We start from the raw sequence: 27,670 nt of genomic DNA on the forward strand, positions 1-27,670 counted from the left end.
TATTAAAAGACAGTGAACAACGTCAGTTACCTTTGTTCCCGCGTTTGATAAAAGGTGAGCTTTTAAGCCTGAGAAATCACCCCGTAAATGCACACGTTTAATTGCACATGTGTTAATATGTATGCTTACACAGTATTAAAAGACAGTCAAAAATTAACGTCATTTACCTTCGTTCCCGCGTGTGACTCGTGCTGTAAATCTCTTCCTTGTTTTTAGTTCACGTGATTACGTAGGAGGCGTGATGACGCGATACGTGACTCCGCCTCCTCCATTACAGTGTATGGACAAAAAATATGTTCCAGTTATGACCATTACGCTTTGAATTTCGAAATGAAACCTGCCTAACTTTTGTAAGTAAGCTGTAAGGAATGAGCCTGCCAAATTTCAGCCTTCCACCTACACGGGAAGTTGGAGAATTAGTGATGAGTGAGTCAGTCAGTGAGTGAGTGAGTCAGTGAGGGCTTTGCCTTTTATTAGTATAGATAATTGTTATTTAAAATTTTTGTTAGGGTTGCAGGATCCTGAATTGGATACTTCTTAAATTTAATAAAAATATTCTGACACAAGTGTCAAACCTTAAAAAAGGAAGTCATATTGAGCATTGGAAAATAATTAATAATAATTTTCCCGGTTCCTCCCTGTATGGATAGCACTTTGAGTACTAAGAAAAGCGCTATATAAATGTAATGAATTATTACTATTATTATTAACTAATAAAAATAGTGCACATTTAATTTTCCCCACCACCAAATTTCCCCATCCCTTCCCACCCGGCTGGAAAACATTTCTGGGGAGAACACTGTACCAGTAATATAAAACAAGTTACACAACAGTCACACATGAACCTTACCTTAGACATTTCAGTCTTTGTTGTTACTGGCCATAGGAGTTCAAAGAAAATAAGTCCAAGTGAGAAAATGTCTACTTCATTCCCATAGTTCGATAGGTTCTTCTTCTGTTATAATACACAATAGTAACATTTTTACACTTTTTGTGATATGGACATTTTAAAATGCTGTGCACTCCAACTGAAGCTAAAACAGAACACATTTCTTGGTGTTGCTAATTGTTGGTAATTTAAAAGTTCCATTTCCAAGTCAATTTTTCCCCCTAACAGCTCCATTTCCCAGTATATTATTTCCCCAACATTTTGACATCCTTTAGGAACATGATGCTGTGAGCACATAACGCTGTGAGCATTCTGTATACATCTGTTTAATGAGAACTGTTGAGCAATGACATCACATCTTCTTTTTCATGAGAAACAGTAAGTTGACCACAGTTTTCCCCCAACAGGACTTGCTCAAAGACACTTCGTTTATTTCAAGGTTATGAGAGGCCACAGCCTGCAAAGCAGGACTCAAACCTACAGAATAAATATTTAAGAATACTGTAGCACTATTCAAGAACTTCAAAAAACACTCAGACAGAAACCACAAGTGTTATTTGCTTTCAACAGAGGAAAGATGATCATACCCAGAGTGAAACTGGGTGCACAGCTGAAATTGTGAGGCTCTTTTGCTGCTGTTGGCTTTTGGTCCTGTTAAGACTAACTACATCACAATGATTACTAGGTATGTTGTTTAGGCTTCTGAAATAGTCATACATGGATGTATTAGTATTGCAAATGACCCTAAATGCTCAACATAATTAATACAAAAGTAACTATCTGACAGGAAACCCAGAGACATGATTTCAGTCTCTAGCTTTGTACCCAAATGAAATCCTGTGGTGGAATCTAAAGACGTTGTCACATTACACAGCGCTTTAGTTGTGGGGTGTGTCAGACTTGCTGACTGATTTTGCTGATCTCATCGCTGGACCATGTCAGTTTAAACAACTGAAAATCGTTGGGGATGTCATGTTTACCAACTGAGTGCTGATCTTCCAGCACAGTCCTGCTCACAATTTTTGTGACAGCCAATTGCATGCTGCCTGACAAGCTTTCTTATAGCGCTGGTTCCAACAGGCATGACGAGTTCTGCTATTTTTTCTTTTTTCCATTTTCTCATGGTCCGCAAAACAAAAGACTGCAGACAAACTACTCTTTTGTTTGTGAGGTCCAAAACACCAATATTCCTTGTTCCTCATTACTGAATTCTATGCATTGTGGATGAACATTTGTTGGTTTTTAGCTCTCATGTCCTCACTCTGTCTCTACGACTAAAGGTAAATGTCAGAACAAGTAGTGGACAAGTTGGAGTGATCTGCTGGGCACATCATATTGCATGACTAGCTTCACAGGAACATGGTGCTGGCTGTCACCATCTCACTAAAATTATCTAAATGATGGCAATGACTGAAAAACACTGGAAAAGTCACATAATGTGACATGTTCTTAAGAGGACAAATCTGTAAGGGTAAGAACATCAACAATGTGCAAAAGTACAGAGTGATTATGTAAAACCAACATAGATATTCTTTTTAAGATTATGAGACTTTGAAGGAAAATGCTTTATGCTATTACCAATACAAAAGACACTGTGCCAAGTAATAATTATTTTAAAACCTACAGAAAAACAATGTGTTACTCATTTCAAAAAAATCAATTCTTACATTAACTCTCAAACCCACTTAATCCAATTTAGGATTACAAGAGACCGGGTCTATCCTAACAACATCAGGCAAAACACATGAACCAACTCTACACATGGTACCAAATCCAACAGAGGGTGTATATATACTTGCATGGCCAATTTAGAATCAACAATTAACCCATCACACACATCTCAGGGATATGGGAACAAAACCAGAGAATGTGCCGTATCCATAAGGACACCACCTGCATGCATGATTTAATCATGAAGCAAAACCACTAAGCCCTGCCCTACCATGCCACAGCAATTTTGAAAAAGTCTCTACTAGCCTAAGTTTTGAAAATAAACCTAATTTTCAGCTCTGTAAGTTTGATATAACATTTTTCTCAAATTTATGAAAGAAGACAATAATCCATTATGCGTGTATACTGTTATACATAATAAAATTTGTTTTCATGAATATTTAAAGAAATTATTTAGGCACCTCTCCAACTGATGTCATATGACAAAAGTAAAGATGTGTATATACTTTATGTAAATGTTATATACGAGGGTGGCATGGTGGTGCTGCCTGATGTTTCAGCATCCTGGGCTCAAATCCCACATCTTGATTCTGTTGATGTGGGGTTCACACTGTGCTCATTTCCATTTTCCTCCCACATCCCCAAAGATGAGCAAGTTAGGTTTAATTGGTAACTATAAAATGAAACCAGTGTGAGTGAGTTTGGTCTAAAAGTGACTAGACGGTTTGGTGCTTTGCATCTGATGCTGCCAGTACAGACACCAGCCTCTCACAGTCTTGAATAGGATAAGTGGTCTAAATGTATAGATAGCATTCAATATACTGTATATAATACAAGGCTCAGATTTCATGAGTGGTAGAAAGAGGGGATTTTCCAAATGGATTTAGGGGATTATAGGCTTGTGGGAGATTTCAGTTCAGTGTTTAAAATGAATGATATGGTCAGAATTAACTGCCCGATGAAGTAACATTCCATTTTGGGTCATTTACACTTTTGCCCATCACCCAAGTGGCCCTGCACTATAGCAGGTGATAAAAATGATAAACAATGTATCTGCACCTAATAAACAGAATCCCATTTGGCATTACAAAGGATGTTTTAATGTCTCACAGCCTCATCTCCTCTCTCCTGAGGAAGGCAAAGAGGACACACTGTAACACAGAATCTAGAAATTGCACATAAAGTGGTAAGCCTAGATAGAAACAGCAAACGTTTTCCACCAGTACCATCAAAATGTACATAAGGGGCTAGCCACATGAAGGGTGTTCAGCACTTACCAGTTTGGACGGAATAGAAATTTACCTAAGCATGCCATCATTTTCCAAACAGTCACAAACAATCTAATAGACTTTAAATCTGTCAAAATAAACTAGCATGATAAACAAAAACAAACAAAAAAAACCAAAACACAACAGATACACTTGTGTACATTACAGAGTAATAACTACTGTAGTAACAACTTTCAGTATTACCTGTTCAGGACTCATATATGAGACTGTTCCGGTGCGTTTTGTGCGTTCAATTAAGGCGTTATCATCGTCACTGCTTGTTGTGCATGCTAATCCAAAATCTCCAATTTTTACTGTGTCATCATCGCCTATAAATATATTTTTTGGCTAAAACGATTAAAAAAAAAAAAAAAGAAATCAAACAAATTGTTTTTAAACACTTAATGACAGGGATTTTCAATTAATTTCTGTAGTCAGTAAAAACAAAGGTATAAAATTATTATGAAAGTGCTTTTAATGCTAGTTATTGAATGCTTTATTTCTTGCATGTGCTACTTTTCAACTGCAGCCAAAAAGACAAATATTAACAAAAAGATGCATAAAGTTCAATCTGAATTTCAAAATTACATGTGATATAATCTTAGAGAGTCACACTGAGAAGTTGAACAATCTTAAATTACACACTCAATTAGGCTAATTAAGGACTGCCAAAACTAAAAGACCTGAGATAGAACTCTAGAACTTTCTTCGTTTATAGAAAATAATATTCCATTAAATATGCTCAAAACATGTCAAACCTGACCAATACACCTTTTTCATCTGTACGCGGTTATTACTCCTTTTTTATTAGATATGTTGTATATTTAAAAATAAGTTAGTGAAAAAGATGGCAGCATCTATCAGATGTAAGTTTGTGGAAATTCAGCTTGTTTATTGTACTGATTCAAAGATACTGGTTCAGATTCTCACATATTAGTTTCTTTCTTTTTCTTCATGGTACAGAAGTTAGACTCACAACATATCCACCAAGAGGGCAAACCAGCCCAAATTGGTGCCAACCTGGATAAGTAGTGAGGGTTAATGTTAGGAAGTGAATCCAGATGTAAAACCTTAACCAAAACAATTAGTGATGTAATTATTACAATCAGCTTTGGAAAATGCTAGGGCGTACCCTGTAAGCGACATGCATTGGCCTTGCCTGGTCCTTGTTGGAAGAGAATCAGGCCTACCAGATCAAGGGCGGGCCCAGTTAAAGAAGTCAGTCCACAGAAGGAGATGGGAAAGCAGGAAGAGAAGGGGAAACTGAAGGTAAGAGTTTGGACAATGACTGGGTAAGAAAGAGAACTAGCTGATTTGGCAGAAAGGAGGATTCTGGGAGTGTTGTGTGTGCAGAAAACTAGATAGAAAGGGAATAAGCTGAAACAATTGGGGGAAAGGGTGTAACTTGTACAGTGGAGCAAATGAGAAATGGAGGAATTGTGAATATATAATAGTATGCAAAGAATTATACAGATAGTCTTGGCAGTGTGAATGGGAGATATGACAAGGGTGATAAGTGTCAAGCTGGGTCTAGCATTTTGGGCATATGCTCAAAGAAATGTAAAGAAAGGCATTTATTTGGTTTTATTCATTTAAGTATTCCTTAGGGGTTCCAGTAATGTGTCCCATACTGTATTTTCTTCAGAGAATATACTACTCTCAAAATAAAACAAGGTTCTTGTAGGAATGATTTTACAGATCAATGATAAATAATTTATCAAAATATTTTGAACAATATTTGAATCATTAAATGTATTGCTTATTTTATACTTTTTAACCATTTCCAATATCTTGAGTTTACTATACAGTATATCAAATCCTTTTTTAAAAAAAAAGTTAGACTAAGTTGTAAGTTACTTTGTCAGGGACCAATAAAGACTATATATTTAGAAAAAAAGAGAACCAAAAACCTCTACACAGATTTAAAGCAGAGGCTGGAATGGAGTTACCTAATTTCTAGTTTAACTACTATGTTTCAAATATGGGAACTTTAGAGACTGTTGAAATAATCAGAAGAAAGCCTACATTTCAGCTTTCTTTTACCTAAAAAGTATGTAACTTATGAAAATCATTAGATAGTCTGATTTCTAGAGACCTTTTTATTTACAATTTGTATTGCTCCTTTGATCAAATGCATTTCAAACTGACCTCAAGATGCACACTATACAGGTGCTGGTCATAAAATTATAATATCATAACAAAGTTGATTTATTTCAGTAATTCCATTCAAAAAGTGAAACTTGTATATTAGATTCATTCATTACACACAGACTGATGTATTTCAAATGTTTATTTCTTTTAATGTTGATGATTATAACTGACAACTAATGAAAGTCCCAAATTCAGTATCTCAGAAAATTAGAATATCAATTAAGACCAATGCAAAAAAAGGATTTTTAGAAATGTTGGCCAACTGAAAGGTATGAACATGAAAAGTATGAGCATGTACAGCACTCAATATTTAGTTGGGGCTCCTTTGGCCTGGATTACTGCAGCAATGCAGCGTGGCATGGAGTCGATCAGTCTGTGGCACTGCTCAGGTGTTGTGAGAGCCCATGTTGCTCTGATAGTGGCCTTCAGCTCTTCTGAATTGTTGGGTCTGGTGTATTGCATCTTCCTCTTCACAATACCCCATAGATTTTCTATGGGGTTAAGGTCAGGCGAGTTTGCTGGCCAATCAAGAACAGGGATACCATGGTCCTTAAACCAGGTACTGGTAGCTTTGGCACTGTGTGCAGGTGCCAGGTCCCGTTGGAAAATGAAATCTGCATCTCCATAAAGTTCGTCAGCAGCAGGAAGCATGAAGTGCTCTAAAACTTCCTGGTAGACGGATGCGTTGACCTTGGACCTCAGAAAACACAATGGACCAACACCAGCAGATGACATGGCACCCCAAACCATCACTGACTGTAGAAACTTTACACTGGACCTCACGCAACGTGGATTCTGTGCCTCTCCTCTCTTCCTCCAGACTCTGGTACCTTGATTTCCAAAGGAAATGCAAAATTTACTTTCATAAGAGAACATAACTTTGGACCACTCAGCAGCAGTCCAGTCCTTTTTGTCTTTAGCCCAGGCGAGACGCTTCTGACACTGTCTCTTGTTCAAGAGTGGCTTGACACAAGGAATGCGACAGCTGAAACCCATGTCTTGCATACGTCTGTGCGTGGTGGTTCTTGAAGCACTGACTCCAGCTGCAGTCCACTCTTTGTGAATCTCCCCCACATTTTTGAATGGGTTTTGTTTCACAATCCTCTCCAGGGTGCGGTTATCCCTATTGCTTGTACACTTTTTTCTACCACATCTTGTCCTTCCCTTCGCCTCTCTATTAATGTGCTTGGATACAGAGCTCTGTGAACAGCCAGCCTCTTTAGCAATGACCTTCTGTGTCTTGCCCTCCTTGTGCAAGGTGTCAATGGTCGTCTTTTGGACAACTGTCAAGTCAGCAGTCTTCCCCATGATTGTGTAGCCTACAGAACTCGACTGAGAGACCATTTAAAGGCTTTTGCAGGTGTTTTGAGTTAATTAGCTGATTAGATTGTGGCACCAGGTGTCTTCAATATTGAACTTTTTCACAATATTCTAATTTTCCGAGATACTGAATTTGGGACTTTCATTAGTTGTCAGTTATAATCATCAAAATTAAAAGAAATAAACATTTGAAATACCTCAGTCTGTGTGTAATGAATGAATCTAATATACAAGTTTCACTTTTTGAATGGAATTACTGAAATAAATCAACTTTGTCATGATATTCTAATTTTATGACCAGTACCTGTATATGATACATACCTGAATATGGAGTTTATTAATTTAATCTTAAATACAGAGAAAAGGATATGCACTCCACTGCTTTCCAATAAACTTTAATAGCAGTTTGGGAAAACATAATAGAAGAAAAAAGGAAATTACCTTTAAATCTCTATGAATTAGATTACTCGAATGAATATGTTCAACTCCTTCGACAATCTGTGCAAACATGTGCATAGCCTGAATTTTGCTTCTCTTATTTTTATCCATCCAAGTTTCTAAATTTCCTTTTTCATATAATTTCATTTGAATATACAGATATTTCTTTTTTGTCTTGGGATCTGAACTGCTAAAGAAGAAAGAAATGTGCTATCACCAAATTATATCACGATAGTTCATACAATTATTACTACTGACAACATGTCTGAATGCTATCCTGTATGTTAAAGAAATGTTGCATTTTATCCAATTTCATGTTTTTACTTTGCAGGTCATCTGAATGCACCATTCTAATCTCTTGATTATATTAAATGCCAGTTTTGTTACACCATTTTTAAACCAGTGAGCTGGAGCTGGGGTAGCAAAGTACCTTGGGAAGTTGTGAAATCCACCAAGGGCTGTAAACAAATATACTAAGGGAATTAAAATCTCCAACCTGGCTATGGGAGGAAAGCAGAATATCCAGATAAAGTCCACACGAACACAGCTGGAATATGCCATCTTAACAAAAAAAGTATTTAAGCCAGAAATGCAGCATGATATCAAGGATTATGAGGTGGTACTGGTTTTATCATTAAAACGTTTACTAATCCAATCTAAAAATTATACTAAAATATGTATGTATTTTGTGCCGATGGTGGACTGGCTTAACACTTAGGGTGGGCTCCCACTTTATTTTTAGGCCTGCTGTGATGGCCAAAAGCGAACACAACCCTGAACTGAATGGGTAAATTAGAAAATGGATGCATGGATGGATTTTTTCTAATTAAAAATTAGATTAGGTGGTTATGAAAATACAGATACAAAATACAAAATACTGGCAGTTGCATAAAAACATTTATTTATTAAAGGTACAAATGAGAACATGGATTTAATTTTTGAGGTTTCTATAATAGCCATAAAATCTTACCCCACTAACACATATTTTGACATGAAACATGATACAAAATTCTTTGTGTACATTTTCTGTATTTTTAACTTGAAGATTTTTAAAAGAACAAACTAATAAAATGAACACCTGGGTAGATTGTTTGGTCTTGAGTTAAACTCTGAGTTTATAGTACAATACCTGTGATGCTATTACCTTGAGCTACTGGAACTTGTCGATGTCTCCGGAAAGTTGCTTGGAAATTCTTTAGATACCCAAGATGTAAAATATCGAACAATATTTTTATGGTCCAGATGTGCTAAAGCTTCAACTTCACGTTTGGCTTTACTATAATATAAAATTGTAATAACAAATATGATTAGTGCAATCGGTATAATATGTGAGCTGTCATTTTAAAATTTGCATTTCACCTTAATCAAGAATATGTTTCTTTTCAGTAGCTAAAGGATCAAGGATCTTTTATGGTCATTCCAACATCCATATGCAGAAACGTAACTCACTACTCCTGTCCCGATAATTAAACAGTGAACACGATAACCCCATAAAAACTTAATAAAAGTACCCAATAAGTAGTCCCTTAAACCCATAAACTACATGATAAAGGCATCACAGATAATCACAATAAAACAGAACAAAGTAAAATTAAAACATAAAATAAAGTAAGATAAATATAGCTAAAAGAAATATTATTGCAGTATGCTCTATAATTAGCAGTAAGTACACAAAAATAGCAGCAAATAGTTTAATTCATGAGACTACAGTACTGAAACAAAATGCAAAGTGTAGTATGTGACTATGTACAGTCAGATTTAGTGATGTTATATTCATTAGTCTAATAGCATCCAGGAAGAAGCTCTTCCTCAACCTGGTGGTGCCAGACAGTAAGCTGTGCAATCTCCTGCTTGACAGATGGGGCAAACAATCCATGTGCAGGATGAGTTACATCTTCAATAATGGAGGTGGATTTACTTTTGCACCTGCTGGTGTAAATGTCTTCAATAGTGTGTAGGCTGCTGCCAATATTCTGCTATGCAGACTTAACCACCCAATTCCCATATACTTTTTTTATTTAAGTACTCGATTTTTTCTTCTTAACGGTAAGTAAAGCAAGGTTACTGTAATTATTCAAACAAGAAATTTTGCACACATAAATCTCAACAATGAAACATGCTTTCTGTATTATGTGATTATCACTTTCATTTATTCCTATTTCCTAAAAAAGATTAAGATAAACAGAACAACTGTAGAACAAAGCAGGCATTACCCAATTTTATTAGCCATAAGTTGCACACAAGGCATACTCTCCTGAAAAGACAAATGCAGAATTCCACCTGCCCTTCATCACCCACATTTCAGAAGGACACTAATCGGTCTATTATTTTCTCCTGTTCACCAACTAGCCAATTTCTGGTCAGCTTGTGTTCTCAATTTGATATTATAACCAGAAGGGTAAATGAAAGATAAATTGACCTGCCTGCAGACTGAAAGGTGCTTAAAACAACAGTTGTGTTATATTTGTAACCCCAAACTAAACTTCCGCTTACTGTGAGGGACACACTCATGTGCCTATAAGCAAGTGTAAACCTATAACTGGAGGCTATACTTTCCCTTAAAACTAGGTGCAGCCATCTTTTCTTTCTGGGGATTGAAAGCGTTCTGCTTGGACCTAAAAGCTACTCTCCATAGACCTTTTGGAGACTGACACCCTGAAATCACTGAGCCCTGCCTAGGAAAAGAAGCTTATTTTAGGAAGCATATAAATGCTTGGGCCAGAAAGACTACTTTGAAACATGATAATGTAGCACCTTGATTTTCTGACAGAATCCAGTACAGATGTGGAGCAGCATCTTTAGTATGTATGCAGTAAAGCATAAATGCACAAGGTTGCTACTGACTAAAGATGGTGGCCGGGGCAAGGAAACCATTAGATTAGCACAAGGCAAGAAAAGCAGCAAGCCTACAGGTCGGACAGTGAACCACACAGACAGAAGGATATGTTCTGTATAAGCACTTGCAAGTGTACAGGAAGCATTAAAGGACAGTATGATGTGCATATGTTCTTTGTACCCTGCAAGAGCTAAAGGTAGGGGACATCATTATGAGAGAGAGAGAGAGCCCGGGAGAAAGCATGCATAGGTATATGTATGTGTATACTACTTTGCACCTGGACTTGTGTTCCATGTTGCTGTTGGAGCAAGTAAAATATCCCAAAGAAATCAATGAGCAACTAAGAAATAAACATAACAAACAAATTAACAAACAGGCCAATAAATCTTAACATTACATTCTCAAATACAGTTAATCCCATTCAGGGTCACAGCAACATCAGGCACAAGACAGGAATCAGGTCTGCATACTATGAGTGCTGGTGATTTTGTGAGGTGAATTTGCGATTGGTTAGGGATGCCACTAAAGATTATTTTTCTAAACAATCTCTCCACTATTTTATTGATTAATCTAGTAACTGATTTTGTCCAAATAATTTCAGTAGGCATGTGCAACTTTGCTGTATTTGAATTTTTATTAAATAATGCTATATATGGGTCTTTAAAGCAGAAGTCCTTTAAGCAGCAATTTTTTTACAAAGAGGCTATGAATGCATAATGAGTATTGGTTCCTCTTGTTTTTGCGATCATCACATCTAAACATTTATGTTTTTCTTTAGGGCTACTGCTATAACTTGTTTCTTTGCAGAGCTGTTCTCAACATTTGATGTCTTATTGTTTGACAATTTCTTGTCACATATTAAATATAATAATATGGACAGGACAGTTGTCTGCATGGACTTAAATAAGACTGCCGGAAGAGCAAAAAAACATTTAACTTAAGATTAACCAGGATTTGACTGATTTGCTCTGTGCAATTGATCGAATCTGAATTGCAGTAAATCATGTGTTTATGATCTGTGGCTTTCATTTAGCTATACAAGATTGCATTTAAAAAGTAACAAGATTCCAGGCCTTGGCATAAATATCTGGCAAAAGCTGAATATGCAGTTTTGCCCAAAATAAAGCATCGATTAGTTGATTATATTCAATGCATGGGCATGTGTGGCAGCATGGGCTAAGTAATTTAGCGCCTTTCATATCTATCCATCTGTCTATTATGGACTGCCTTTCACATACAGTGGTGTGAAGAACTATTTGCCCCCTTCCTGATTTCTTATTCTTTTGCATGTTTGTCACACAAAATGTTTCTGATCATCAAACACATTTAACCATTAGTCAAATATAACACAAGTAAACACAAAATGCAGTTTTTAAATGATGGTTTTTATTATTTAGGGAGAAAAAAAATCCAAACCTACATGGCCCTGTGTGAAAAAGTAATTGCCCCCCTTGTTAAAAAATAACCTAACTGTGGTGTATCACACCTGAGTTCAATTTCCGTAGCCACCCCCAGGCCTGATTACTGCCACACCTGTTTCAATCAAGAAATCACTTAAATAGGAGCTGCCTGACACAGAGAAGTAGACCAAAAGCACCTCAAAAGCTAGACATCATGCCAAGATCCAAAGAAATTCAGGAACAAATGAGAACAGAAGTAATTGAGATCTATCAGTCTGGTAAAGGTTATAAAGCCATTTCTAAAGCTTTGGGACTCCAGCGAACCACAGTGAGAGCCATTATCCACAAATGGCAAAAACATGGAACAGTGGTGAACCTTCCCAGGAGTGGCCAGCCGACCAAAATTACCCCAAGAGCGCAGAGACGACTCATCCGAGAGGTCACAAAAGACCCCAGGAGAACGTCTAAAGAACTGCAGGCCTCACTTGCCTCAATTAAGGTCAGTGTTCACGACTCCACCATAAGAAAGAGACTGGGCAAAAACGGCCTGCATGGCAGATTTCCAAGACGCAAACCACTGTTAAGCAAAAAGAACATTAGGGCTCGTCTCAATTTTGCTAAGAAACATCTCAATGATTGCCAAGACTTTTGGGAAAATACCTTGTGGACTGATGAGTCAAAAGTTGAACTTTTTGGAAGGCAAATGTCCCGTTACATCTGGCGTAAAAGGAACACAGCATTTCAGAAAAAGAACATCATACCAACAGTAAAATATGGTGGTGTGATGGTCTGGGGTTGTTTTGCTGCTTCAGGACCTGGAAGGCTTGCTGTGATAGATGGAACCATGAATTCTACTGTCTACCAAAAAATCCTGAAGGAGAATGTCCGGCCATCTGTTCGTCAACTCAAGCTGAAGCGATCTTGGGTGCTGCAACAGGACAATGACCCAAAACACACCAGCAAATCCACCTCTGAATGGCTGAAGAAAAACAAAATGAAGACTTTGGAGTGGCCTAGTCAAAGTCCTGACCTGAATCCAATTGAGATGCTATGGCATGACCTTAAAAAGGCGGTTCATGCTAGAAAACCCTCAAATAAAGCTGAATTACAACAATTTTGCAAAGATGAGTGGGCCAAAATTCCTCCAGAGCGCTGTAATAGACTCATTGCAAGTTATCGCAAACGCTTGATTGCAGTTACTGCTGCTAAGGGTGGCCCAACCAGTTATTAGGTTCAGGGGGCAATTACTTTTTCACACAGGGCCATGTAGGTTTGGATTTTTTTTTCTCCCTAAATAATAAAAAACCACCATTTACAAACTGCATTTTGTGTTTACTTGTGTTATATTTGACTAATGGTTAAATGTGTTTGATGATCAGAAACATTTTGTGTGACAAACATGCAAAAGAATAAGAAATCAGGAAGGGGGCAAATAGTTTTTCACACCACTGTACATCTGTTTATCTAGCAGCTTCTAGAGCTACCCGTGTTGACTGAAGTATAGGAAACTAGAGACAATATAACATTTATACAGTATTAACACTATGAAGCAGAAAACAATACTGGATAAGGTTAAACACATGTTATTAAACAGAAACTGTTTGGAGTTGCCAAAAATGGATTACTTACTTATTTTAACCCATCCAATATGAAGAACTAAAAACAGTTTTTCTACGCCATATAAAAATAGTCTATTTGTTCAAAGGACTTGTGAATATGTGAGATGAGATGCATGATGACAAGTCCTGAGCAAAACCTTGTTTTCTGCCCGGTAATGTACACATTGGAATTACTTGCCTTAAGTGTTCTAATTTTTGTAACAGCCCTTATGCTACAGAATTACACATATTATATGGCAAATACTGTAGGTCAGCAAAAGGCAACCTTTTTCAAGTTGCGGTGCACTAAGTCCAAAAATTTTCTTTCGCGGCGCACCTGAGGGACTGCCCATAAATAAAGTCGTGATGACACAATCTATGGACAATCGCCAATAAAAACAGTTCATTTTACAAATTTGAAAGACATTTTATTAATAAAGGAATCAAAGGATAAATCTTAAATTTAATTAATGTGAACGTTGAGATTGTTTTTCAGCACATATTTGCTCCGCCTTCTTCTATCCATACAGTGAGCGAGATCTTCTAACAACGAGACTTTTTAAGTCTCACGAGATGTGTTTTTGACACTGCTGGTGTTGATATTATGATGAATGGTGAACAGCGAAAATTTTAACGCATTCAAAATAAATACATTCGTTTATTCAACAATCTGATTAACCGTTATGTTTTTCCAACATAAAATATATATATTTTAAACATTATCCTTTTAATCAACCAAAAGTTCAAAAACACTAGCAATTTTAAATATTTTACAAAAGTTTTCGTGGCGCCCCTAGAAAATTCACCGGTTGCCCGACAGTGCTGTAGGTACTGCATTCTGTGTAGAGTGTATGGCTACTAAATATTATTTATTAATTATCAATTATTAATCCCCCTTTTAATTTTTAACTGTTGGGTTCAAATGATCTTTACATTCATTACTTTCAAATTCTACATATCTTTTACCCGCTCTACTGTCAAAATATTTTTTTGGTATAGAGTACACACAGTTTATAACCGAAGGAAGCTTAAAGCCTCTTTTAATGACTATTTTTAAGATATGCTGGGGATATAAAAAAATGTCAATCTCTGACAGAAATGAAGCAGATTCAAAACTATACTACAGTATATGGCAGATAACACAGTAAGGTCAGTGCTCAGGAAGAAGGATTCATACTGGCCAATGTCTTTCTTTGTAGAGCATGAGCTGGGATAATTAGGAGCTTTGTTCTATTCTGGTTGACAGCCATGGAGTATAAAAGGTTAATGTCTTCCCCAACATGTGCAACTTTCTGAAGTTTTAATGCAAATTGAAAAATAGGTTTTGTACTGACTAAAACCTTTCTTTAACAACAGTTTAAAAGCTGACACCATGTTCACTGCCTCATGCAAGAAATCTGAAATTTACAAGGAATTTTCACATCAGTTTTCAGTGCGCCGATACATGACGGAGCACGAGGTGCCTGTACATAATCGTTTACTTTCAGTACCAAAGTGAGCAAAATGCTGGAACAGTATCGTGTAACACTAGTCCAGACTCACTCACTGAGCACTGTCATACCACTTGGCAAAAACACAGTAATGTACTGACATAAATAATAAATAAAGCAAGCTGGATATCCCATATCTAATATGCCACTGATTTAACTCCTTATAATAATAGGTATCACCCAGACACTGCATCCTAATGTTGTTGTGTGTACATTTTCTTTTTTAAACACTCTGAATGACAGGTTCTGATATGAAATACAATGTCCAAGTATGTACATATAAATGTTTATGTTTTACACACATTAGAACAACGGAGGTGGATCTAGAATTTGTTACTAAATAAACAATATGCAAGAGGATTATAGGATACCCCAGTATTTATTATAGTCTACTTATACATTAGAAATAAGTTAATTTAATTACAGGAAGAAAAAAAAACTTACTCATTATACTTCACTCTTTTAACTGCATAAAATTTGTTTTCCAAAATCTTTCTTGCTTTCCAAACATATCCAAAGCCTCCTTTATCAAGATGGCTTAATTGATCAAATCTGCAAATAAAAAAAATAATACACAAGCTAAAATGAAGGGTTAAAAAACACCTCTCCAGGTTTGGGACGTTTCAGGATGTGCAATATCTTTATTGTTAAGAGTGTGATTATGATCAACTAGTTTGGATACAGATTTGTGAAAACTGACTGTGACCGTCTAGGTTTTTCTCCAAATATAATCCTGAATCATGGTATTGGACAGTAGTGATATGTCGATTGGCACATTGCTAGTAAGAATTTCACTGTGTTATGTACTCATGACAGTAATGGTTCTACACACCTATATGCCTGTCTTTCTCCCACATCTCAAAAATTGCATAACTGAAGGGCTAATAGAGTTGATTAATAATGACAGGAAAATGTTACAATGCAATATATATATATATATATCATCATGCTACACCATGCTACATCATGATTCACTGGAGACTGTAAAGAACCTTGGTTTGAGTGAGGGCTTGTGCATGACTATACCCTGCAATGGCCAGGTGCAGCTTCACAGTTCAAGTGTTATAGGTTCAATTACAATATCTGGATGCTGTCTGCTACGTGTTTTCCCTATATAGTGCTCTTTAAATTCAACTTAAGAGTGCTGGAATCATTTCATAGCATATCAGTGAGTACTATTATGCTATACCTGCGCATTTTGCAGTTTCACATGAGGAACCCTCCCTTCGATTGAATATCACCTTTATCAAGCCGCTCACATCGCTAGGTCATGAGCACATGAAAGAAAAAAAATATGTTCTCAGCTAGTGACATACTGTACTCACTGACATTTTAATTTTTTTTTCCCAATTTCTTTAAATGAAAAGCCTACACTTCTAGAGTAATTTTGCTCTCTCTTTTCAATTGTTAAATGTCATTTTCTTGCCATTATCACCAAAATATTGCCTTCAGAGGGTGTAGTAACACAGTCTGTTCTAACTCTGCTTTAAGACAGACAGAGGGGTTTTAAGTAATCAACAGAAGTTGGGAGACCTGTGAAAACTGTTTGCTTCAACTTGGAAGGCTTACTTTACTTTAATTTCTGCAGAACTTCTATAGGTTGTAACATATTAGTTGTTCCCTAAAGAAGGCTCAATTGTAATATTCTGGTGTTTCCTTTTCCAGTTTTTGCCAACCTAAACTTTAAATTGAAACCTCTGGCAGTTTACTGCTTACCTTTTCACCATTTTACGTCATGGATAGCGCTTTGAGTACTGAGAAAAGCGTTATATAAATGTAATGAATTATTATTATTATTATTCATTGCATTTGAACTGATTACATTTTAAGAAAATCTGGAAAAACTGAGGTTTTACTTTGACCAGTAGTGTATATTCGTTATTTTAAAAAATTTGGAATGTTATACTCAATACTCTTTAGCCATTTCCAGCTTCTTTATTACATACGCAGAATAATGACCATTCATTTTAAGGTATGGAATAATACCAAAAACCCCCTAGTGCATAAGGCGTAAATTTACCTAGTCTGTACCAGTTTAAATAGATTATTAGGTCTAATTAAATAAATTAAAAGATGATATTCTGCCTCATTTACATTGCAAACTTAATAGTCACTTTAACATGAATTCAAATTAATATCAGATTAAGCTATTACATTAAAGTATATATTTAATTACACATATCAAATAAAAATATTCAGGAGGCATACTCTAATTAAAGATAAACCACATTTACTTTCATTTACACTTTGTTCGTATCAAACCTAATAACAGGCCAGGCTTATTCCACTGCTTTAGTTCTCATTTTACTAAATTTGCTTGCAGTTCAGTATGAATTTTTTTCCTCTTATGGTTCTTTTTGACAAATATGTCCACAAAATCCCGAAGACGAATTATCTAAAACTCACTTCTATTTTCATAGAAAATAATACAGACAGAAAGAAGGCATGCCAATTGGATATCCATTATCAGGACTCTTAACTGAACTGGTTATGCAGCGATTTGAAAGAGTGGCTCTAACTCAATTCACACCTAAACTTTGGATACACTATGTTGACAACCGATTTATCATATTTAAAAGCGACCAGCTGAATCAATTCCACAGCCATATCAACTCAGTATTCCCTGCAATCCAGTGCACTATGGGAAGGAGAAATTAATCAATGAATCAATTTCCTGAACATCTCCATTGAAAGAGGTAGTGATGCCACTTTGATTACGAGTGTTTATCACAAGGAATGTTATGCAGACAAAAATATTAAATTTTTCTAGCAATCACACTTCATCGCATAAATTTTTTTGTGTTAAGACATTGTTCAGAAGAATTTATAACCATTGTAATACAAAGGAAATGAAAAAGAATCAAAGAGACTGTTTTTTCCTTGTCTATTCACATTAAAAAGCTACCCCAAATCATTTATCAAACAATACTTTCACAAGAGATGCCACAGATCTCAGCAAACAATCGACTCCAACCTGAACCCCCATTCCACATGGCACAACCTTCCTTATTATCGTTATGTATCAGAAATTACAGTGTGCATCCTCTCCAGATCAGTTCTCAAAAAATCACATAAACCGGCAAACACTATGCGGACTATTCTTTTTAATGCCAAAAATCGTCAGCAGAGACAAGGAACACTGTTTACAGTATACCATGCGGTGCATGCCCTGCTGTATAAGTGGGACAAACTTCTAAAACACTCACAACATTCATATAAGAGCATCACAACGTACAGACGGAAGGGCTCAAGGTCTCTGATATATGCACATACAAATTCAACCAGACACACATTTAACTGGGACACAATTCAAGTAAAATTCAAGGCCAGAGTGCTAGAGAGCTGGATGAATAGTGGCTGTCAAATGAAAATGGCATTAACAGTCATTTTTGGACATGAATACCACATATGCAGGCTTGAAAAGAAGAACACCCACATATTAAATAAGACTTTATGACCAACACCCTCCAAACCCCATTTTATTGTTTCCCCCCCACTTCCTCTTTTGCTATATATTGCCTTTGATTCCTGTATGTCTAATCATTTTCCTCTGACGAGTTTAAAGCTTAGGAATAAAAAAACTTTTAAGATACGTGACTCGTCTTCTCCCTTTGTGGATTTCTAGCTACAGATATGCAAACTGTATCACAGACCTTCGCTTCTATATATTACAAGGGGGGCTCCGCCCCCTGCTCGCTTCGCTCGCCTACCCCCGGCGTTGGGTATCCTGAAATACATTAGTCGAGCTCGTTCGTCTTGGAGCCGTGCCCGCTTTGCTTGCGGCATTTCAGAAGCACGTTGTAGGCGCCTGCGCTCCTTGATTTTATCCAGCCGGGCTCGTGTTTGTATATCCGTTAGTCGAGCTCGTTAGTTTTGAACCCATGCCTGCTTTGCTTCCGCAGTTTCAGACGCGTGTTGTAGGCGCCTGTGTTCATTGATCTTATCCAGGTGGGCTCGTGTTTGTATCGTTGAGCTGTATTGTGTTTGAATTCGGTGTAAAGCGTTCAGCGGTTTGTACAATTCCAAGCAGCACATTATTCCTAACTTCACTCCGCAGTAGTGCCACTCACAATATGCCGGTGACGCCTGCGCCTTCCGTAGTAGTGCCACTCACAATATGGCGGTGACGCCTGCGCTCTCCACACTATCATTGTGGACCTGTGGGGCCGCCGTAGCCTCTTCCGTTTGAATCTGGGCTGCAGCGCAGAATCCTCTTTTTTGTGTGGCTGTGTCGGTAGTCGTTAGCTATGGGCGCGTTGTTGCTTCATTTCTCATTCACGTCAGTTGAGCTCTTTCATTTTTGGGCTGTGACTCCTTCGTGCGCGGTGGATACGACTTTGCTTGCGGTGTATGAGACGTGCGCTGTACGCGCCTGCGCAGTACGTCTCATGGTCCCATCGCCGTGTACCTGTGTCCATGCCATCCGGTTTACCATTCTCGGTTAGTAATATGGATTATATATAATACATTATAAATTTTCCATCCTGATATTTTATAAGACATCTTCTCCTGCTTCAATGCATTTAGCATGACAACATGGTTAAGATATGATGGCATGTTAGATAATTGTAAATCAATGAAAATTGTGCAACTTGTCCTCGGGTAATGTTTCAGTTCACAAATCAAATGAATGAGAATTATACACCTTGCTCTTGGGTAATGATACAATTCATGAATCAAATGAATAGGAATGAGTCAGTTTGAACTTGAAAGAATCGGTGAATGATATATCAGTGTTATTAATAAGCTGTTAAAAAAGTGTGCATTAAACTAAAATAGAAAGTGATTAATTATTAGAAATTAGAAAAATATTTTTAAAAGGTTTAATTTTGTCAGACTAGTTTGTTGAATGCGTAAAAGGACAAAAACCTATTACAACATTTTAATATTATGTTAATAAATTCTATTTAAAATAATTCCAATAGCAAATTGCTCAAAACAATTGATAAATGTGGTGGTGTTGTATTGTACTTGTATTATGAACAAAAGAATCACCAGTGACAGAGTTCTTGTTCGCTGATAATGATTCACACTTTGATCTTGAAAGAATCATAAGTGAAGAGAATGAAAATCATGAAACAGAGGGACAGTACTGGTAAATGTGCTTTAAACATCTACCTACAAAAACAAAAGATGCTGACAACATAGCGAATGCCCTACTGCACTCCTCTACTGAACTGATTAGTTTGTGCTTGCAAATTGAATCGCATGACTCACTGAAAACAGTTGTTTAAAAAGATTAGTCTGTTAAAACAGCCATCACTATCTTTCATAACTCATTGTATATCTTTTTTTTGTTAGCAGTAGATTTCGAACTCAAGTCAAATTTGAAAGAGTACATGAGGTCCAAATTTGTCAGGCTAACATCAATAATATATAATATTTACATACAACAAACTGTATTAAAAAATATGAACATGCTGGTGACAAAGAACTAAAAGATTAATGTGCCTTTCTGATTTTGATACTAAATGGTGAGATGGAGGCTATCAATGGCAACAAACAACCTAGCTAGCATAGTTACTTTTGAATAATCTTGTAGGGAATAAAATTTAGCAAGACAACTCCAATACTAAACGCCTTCAAGTGCAACATGAACGCAGCACGAAGGAGAAAAATGAATGATGTGCTCCTATAGAAGTCCTCATGTAATGCACATTTATAGCTCCATTTGTAGCTTCACATCAGAGAGGCTGGGAGTATGCACTGATAGCATGTTGCTGCACCCACCACGTGGCGAACCACTTGGATTGGGTCCAGAGTGTACTGGGTGACACCTCAGCACCAGTCTGGAATAGTGTGTTTTTTACGGTGGCTGGAGTGCCAATCCTGCCGCCAACCCTCAGGTTTTCTCTGTAAGTTGGAGAACCTGCTTGCAGGGCTGGATGCAGATTAATGTCATACCCAGGACAAAGCAATTGCAGCTTAAGGGCCTTGCTCAAGGACCCAATGGAGAAAAATCAATTCTGCCGTTTATGGAATTGAACCGGAAACCTTCCAAATGCCAGTGCAGATCCCTAGCCTCTGAGCCACCACTTCAAATTAATTATATCTGGCTGCTGGGGAAGCCAGACGGGGGTCACTGTTTTTTTTTTCAGTGTGGCCATGAACCCAGGCTCTGAACAGGTGAGGCCTACTGCATGCACCATGAAATTAAGAAGTTGTTGTAGACCTTATGGGAGAGAATGAGAGATAAAATCCATAAACAGCAACAATAAAGGAAGCTAATTTCTTCGCATGCCATAAAGTTGTACTCCAGCATTAATAGAAATGTTTAACTGCAGTGAATGAGATTCTCTGTACCCACTCAAGTGAAGCATGGCAGTAAGATGAAACTCAAAAAGCTGCCGCTTGCTCCCCTCCTAAACAGAAAGTTTAGTTGGATATACTGCAGCAACTCTGGACATTTTCCACCTTTGAATTGAACTGCATTACATTTACATTAATTTGCTTAGCAGATGGTTTTATCCAAAGCAACTTACAAAAGAGATCAACATAACTGGGTAAACATCAGTCTGGGGAACTATTTGGGAACAAGTGTTAGAGGATAAGAGAACAAAATTGATAATCACAAGTGAATAGGTCAGAACAAAATACAAGCTAGATACAAGTCCTAGTTTACAAAACTTAACAGCTAGTTGAAATTCTTAGAACAAGAGAGTCTTCCAACACTTTTTAAACAAATTGAGGAAGTCAGGATTTCAAATGGAGGTGAGCATTTCATTCCACCACCTAGAAGCTACACATGAAGAGCCTGGAGTGAGATTTGATATCACACAGATGTGGCATCACCAGTCACCATTCATCAGCAGACCCAAGTAATTGAGAAGGTACATTAAGTGCTACACATGTCTCTTCATCTCCATTGACTACATTTCTCCTTATCTACCTCAGGAGCTGTGCTTCATCAGTTTGTGTTGCCAGTTGCCAACAAAAATTGGCATTTACTTTATTATAGATTCGTACAACTTGTGCAATAATCTGATTCATTAGAGTTTGGTGGCTGCTTTGGGTTCCTTGGTAAAGGATCACGGACCACTTTTAACTTACCAACCTGAGTGCTTCTCAACCACTAAACAACTGCTCAGTGTAGTATATTTTACCGAACACTGTATGCAGTTTTCAAGCTTTATTGTTCTATAATGTGCATTTTGGTGGGTACTGCATGTATGCGATGGTCCAGGTTGGCTCCACGTCCTTTGGCAGTTTGTACCTGGAGATGTAATTTGTCATAGTCAAGGATGAGCCTGGCAAATGTGGACACAAACAGTCAGCAAGGAGTGATGTGAAAGTGATGTGTTTTATTCCACAATAAATCCAAACATGGACTCAAACCCCACTCAGTACAGTGCCAACGATCATTATTTAATAAATAAATAAATAAATAATCCAATAAAATGGGAGCTTAGTGGAGGTTATAAAAGGTCAATAAACAGCTCAATTAAAATATTAAAACTCTTCTCCTTTACAAACAATCATGAGCCATGGTGCATTACTGTAAAACTGACGTCACATCCACTTATCATGTACGGACCTTGTAGCAGTGTCTCAGTTACGACCCGTGGAAAGTAAGTGAGACAATGCTCAATCGGTCCCAGTCACCCCATTAGAGGGTGGAGTCATGGCTATCTGGCTAAAGGATCTGGGCTGGTAACTTGAAGGTTGCCGGTTTGAATTTTGTCAGTAACCAAAGGAATGCTGCTCCGTTGGGATCTTGAGCAAGGCCCTTAACCTGTAATTGTTCCTGGGGCAATGTACAAATAGCTGACCCTGCATTTTGACCCCAAAAATCTCTGGAGAGTAAGTTGGGGTTTGCGAAAAACGACAAATTCCTAAACTGTATATGGAGATTAAAGGATTAAAAATCACAAAAAAGAAAAATCACTAAACATTCTGAGGCTCCACAAGCACACACATTCACGGAGTCCAAGCCGAATCATTTTTCAATTATTTCATTTATTTACCTTGAACTCACTATACCACAATATACAGGTCAAATCCTGCAATAGCAAATACCAAAGTAACAAAATTTTCAGAATAACAAATACTTTTGTGGGCCCGGACAAACATTCATACTACGTCATGTTAAATGAATTTCATTTAAACAAAATGTAAATTTCAGTATAACAAATGTTTTTTCGACCAAAAATGGCCACCAAAGCTAATAATGTGATGTAAAAAATACTTAATGCCACGCCTACATTTTCTACGCTGAGGCTCAGGAACCCTGCACCATGCTGTCTCAAAGAAAGAGACATCTAACATAAAGTTACACCTAACATTTCATTTTAATTCTGTATTCATACCTGTATTTCTATTAAAAATAAGTTACACCTAATGTCTCATTTTATTCTGTGTTCATAACTGTATTTCTATTGAAAAGAATTTACATCCAACGTCTCATTTTCTAATAAAATATTTTCTTGCACTTTAAGGAGAGAGTTTTTCTTTACACAGGTATTGGTCAAGCTTTGGTCACAGAGTTACACGAGAGGCAAGAAGACGAGTCCAGGTTTTCAAGTGAAAATACAGGTACTTATTACTATATAGAGAAGGCAGGTACAGTCTCAAGACTTTGTTCAAAATAGGAGCTGTTTGGAGCAGTGACACGGGCAACTGTCCTGCTTTAGCTCCCATCTTCAGATTAGAAAAACACCAGCGGCTTGGAATCACCGCTGTGGCAGACATTGTCTGGAGAAGAGAGAGACGAGGAAAGTGCGAGGAAGAGCATTTCAAAGCCTGATGTTAAATGTTCTAAAGTTGCGCAACAAGTATGTTACGCAGTAAACCTGATCCTGCAGATGACAACCAATTACTTTGCCCTTGGTTTACTATCTACCAGACGCAACAGAGCAGCTATGGTGCTATCCTTGCGCCACTGCCGTTACAGATGGCAACACCAGTCACAATAGCATACATATTTTCCCCATATTCATTATAACAAAACTTCCATTAGGACAAAATATTTTTATGGTCCCACGAGTTTCGTTATAATAGGATTCCACCTGTATTACATTTTTATACAGTGCTTCTTTATAATCTTTTCATTTAGTGATGTTTGCTTAAAGTGAAGAAAAGCAAAAGTAAGAACTACGCTGTTCATATGGTAAACAGTAAATAAATTGCTCATTGATTACGGAGCAGCTGTAATATGCACAAGTGCATCATGGATTTGTAAATGGCTGTATTTCATGCAATAGATGTTCTAGAATTCATACATGGAAATGTGGCCTGTCATTTGAGGCTCTTATTGTCAGAAATACTTTCCAACCTATCTTGCATCTCTTGGCATGTGGCATTAAGAGCACATGAGAAAAAATACACTGCTATATGGGTAAAACATGCAAATTCCACATGGATGGTGACCACGGCAAAATTCAAAGTCAACCTCCTGGGGCTGTTAGGAAGTCATGCTAAGCATTGTGCCTCTGTACCACCCCTTTTTTGATTTATGCCTTTGTTTATTTTACATTGTGGTGTTCATATATGATAATCAGTAAAACAACAACAAAGATAATTCCATCTCTTGGTATTTTTTTTTCTTGTTTTCCAAGCTTTGAGCAATTTGTAAATACATTGTCTGTAGTGAGAATTAAGGATATATAATTAATTTCATACAATCAATTACACATTGTGATGGACGTTCGGCAGCTCATCCAGGCGGACGCATCCAGGCCGCTAGATGGAGTCTTCCCTGCAGCATAGAGGTGCCCCGGATTCCCGCAGGGTATCATGGGAGATGGAGTTTGGATTTACAACCATGCTGGGTACCGTGGGCCCCACCGTGTGACACTGCAGGGAGACACAGGGATTTTTATTTTCCCTATAGCCCAGAAGTACTCCCAAGTCACAGGGATGGAAGAAAAAAAGTACTTCCGGGCTGAAGAAAAAAATACAAGTTTTCATCTGACGCGGAAGTGCTATTGAATCACATGGACAGAAGGACTGGAGCACGTCCAGGTCATGAACTATATAAAGGACTATGAGAGACCCAGCAAACTGAGTCGGAGTTGGGAGGTAGAGTGATGGACCTGCTGGGAGAGGAGGATTGATTAATTGTATTGTATTATTGATTTATTGTTTATTGGGGTGATTGTGGTGTCTACTGTGGCCCAATATCGAAAAGAAATTAAAAAGATTATTGGTGCTTTTACTTGGTGTCCTGGAAGTTTGTCTGCTGGGTTTGAGGAGCGAAAGCGCCCTCTAGTGTCACATCATGTAATTTAAAACACACCAAAGTACTACCACAGACTTAGCTAAACAAATAATGGAAATTGAAAAAACAGCATTATCTCCAAACCACCACAATTAACAGTATTCTGTTTATAGGTGTAGCTAAATGTATACTGGACCGGTTAGCATTCTGTGAATAACATATAAAACATGAAAGCAAAATAAAAATCAGTAGGCTTGTAATTACTCACCCTGAAAGCTCTGGTACAATGGAAGACTTGGGTCCTTCATTGAAGGTGTTTTTTTCCTTAAAATAGAAAATGTAAAATTAGACTTACATATTCTAACTCTCTACGAAAATAAATCATCTCTCCCAGCAAAAAAAAATCAGTTATTCACATACTACTGAAAACTCTGTTTTGAAGATTGAATCTCATTCCAATGTAATATTAAAATCACAATGGCAATAATATTCTTGGTGATTTGTTAGTTAGAAATTTAAAGTATAATCTTAACAAAACATATTTTAAGCTTTTGTGTTATTTTTTTGTACCTGTAAATTTGTTTTTGGGTGGATTGCTTCATTTCCATGGGCAAATGTTGGTGCCAACACTATTTTACTTCTATATTTATATATAAAAAAAAAACACACACATTACATTAAAAGTTGTCAAAATTGTGTTTTTATTCTTTTTGTCTTAACTGACATTTATTTTGAAAAATTAAAATATTTTATGTATCAATAATTGGGTACTACAATTACAAAGCATGCTGAAAAATGCACACAAGTAAAATACAAAAACATGGATATTAATAATTTAATGATATAAGCATGCATCAATAATGAAAAAAAAACACACACAGGCTCTGCTCACACTCAACTCTCTTAAACAAAATGTATATTTATAGTAATACAGTGGTAGTGGACCAATTAATTTCATGTTGATTTATTTTCACACTTTATTATTTGTGAGTTTTGTGTACTTTACCTCTGTTTACATTCATCTGGACTCCTCCGAACAGGTGTCTGGAAAGAAACAAAACTTTACTCTAGTATTTGTGGCACAGAAATGTCAGAAGGCCTAACATAAACATTAACTTAAAAAAAACTTTTATTTTCTTATTAGTATAACACATATATTTTGCTATCCATTGCTTTCCACTTTTGCTTTAATAACAAATTATTAATTTAATAATTAATTTATCTATAACTGCCAAAGGAAGAATGATTCTGCTTTAAAATGAAAACAGCAAAAGAATGGTACTGTAAAACCCAAACTCTATTTTATTTTATAACACTTATTACAGAAGCAATATACTTCCATTTGTACAATAACACAATGAGTAATATTTTATTGATTACTTTTGTATTTCACTCTTTTAAACTTTCCTCTGGAAAAACAACAGATACTCATTGGTGATTTTTTTAACATTCTGGGGCTGGGACACATCAGTCAAAAAAGCACATATAAGCAGAATTACAAGTTCCTGAACATATTTTATGTTGCAGCTTAGATATGCAACCATTAATCTAAATTAACCATTTGGTTGTGGGAACTAGAAACCTATCCTAGTAGCTAAGCGGGCAATAGCCCTTGGTGGAATTCCATCACTCGACACTTTCTGTTCACACCCACTTTCTTTTTATAAAGAGCTGATTCAGAGTTGCTATTGGAGAACTCTGGAGGTGTAAGGTAGGAGTACTGTATTACCCAATAAGTCACTATACCGCTTTTAAAGTAACTAACTACAAAATAAGGAGTATAAAGTTCAGCTCTAACTAACATTAGATGCTCTTTACTTTGCTATTACACAGGAAAGATTTACAGGATATCCTGATTTGTTCAAGTTTCCTTGTCTCTCCTTCCAAAGGGGGACGCAGCATTTCTTCTAGCCTATTGTATTTATAAACCAAGACTGTTATAACATCCATCCATCCATCCATTTTCCAACCCGCTGAATCCAAACACAGGGTAACGGGGGTCTGCCGGAGCCAATCCCAGCCAACACAGGGCACAAGGCAGGAACTAATCCCAGGCAGGGTGCCAACCCACCGCAGGACACACACACAAACACACCCACACACCAAGCACACACTAGGGCCAATTTAGAATCGCCAATCCACCTAACCTGCATGTCTTTGGACTGTGGGAGGAAACCGGAGCGCCCGGAGGAAACCCACGCAGACACGGGGAGAACATGCAAACTCCACGCAGGGAGGACCCGGGAAGCGAACCCAGGTCCCCAGGTCTCCCAACTGCGAGGCAGCAGCACTACCCACTGTGCCACCCCCTGTTATAACATTCTAGAAGATATTCACCTTGGAAGACCTGATGCATGTCTATTTAAAACATGCATACACGTAGTGCAACCTTGTTTAAGGGTTATTTATTCCCACGTTAAACGATTTTCATAGTAGTACATATTGTAAATATT

The 27,670-nt window shown here is 37.1% G+C and overlaps 1 protein-coding gene across 5 annotated transcripts in view; it reads right to left on the bottom strand.

Moving 5' to 3' along the window:
* The window catches only part of LOC114665731 (interferon-induced, double-stranded RNA-activated protein kinase-like), a 120,444-nt gene that overhangs the window by 19,444 nt on the left and 73,330 nt on the right, over nucleotides 1-27,670 (bottom strand). For 3 of the 5 annotated variants that reach the window (XM_051919651.1, XM_051919650.1, XM_051919649.1), the window contains exons 13-20: nucleotides 26,224-26,261; nucleotides 25,788-25,857; nucleotides 25,486-25,541; nucleotides 15,506-15,613; nucleotides 8,882-9,013; nucleotides 7,741-7,927; nucleotides 4,033-4,176; nucleotides 851-955 (exon numbers count right to left, since the gene is read on the bottom strand). In XM_051919651.1, the coding sequence (XP_051775611.1) occupies nucleotides 851-955; nucleotides 4,033-4,176; nucleotides 7,741-7,927; nucleotides 8,882-9,013; nucleotides 15,506-15,613; nucleotides 25,486-25,541; nucleotides 25,788-25,857; nucleotides 26,224-26,261 (840 nt within the window). The remainder of the gene's footprint in view (nucleotides 1-850; nucleotides 956-4,032; nucleotides 4,177-7,740; nucleotides 7,928-8,881; nucleotides 9,014-15,505; nucleotides 15,614-25,485; nucleotides 25,542-25,787; nucleotides 25,858-26,223; nucleotides 26,262-27,670) is intronic. The other 2 variants (XM_051919653.1, XM_051919652.1) reach the window with 2 other exon arrangements.

This window comes from Erpetoichthys calabaricus, chromosome 15 (assembly GCF_900747795.2).
Source record: "Erpetoichthys calabaricus chromosome 15, fErpCal1.3, whole genome shotgun sequence".
Taxonomy (NCBI): Eukaryota; Metazoa; Chordata; class Cladistia; order Polypteriformes; family Polypteridae; genus Erpetoichthys; species Erpetoichthys calabaricus.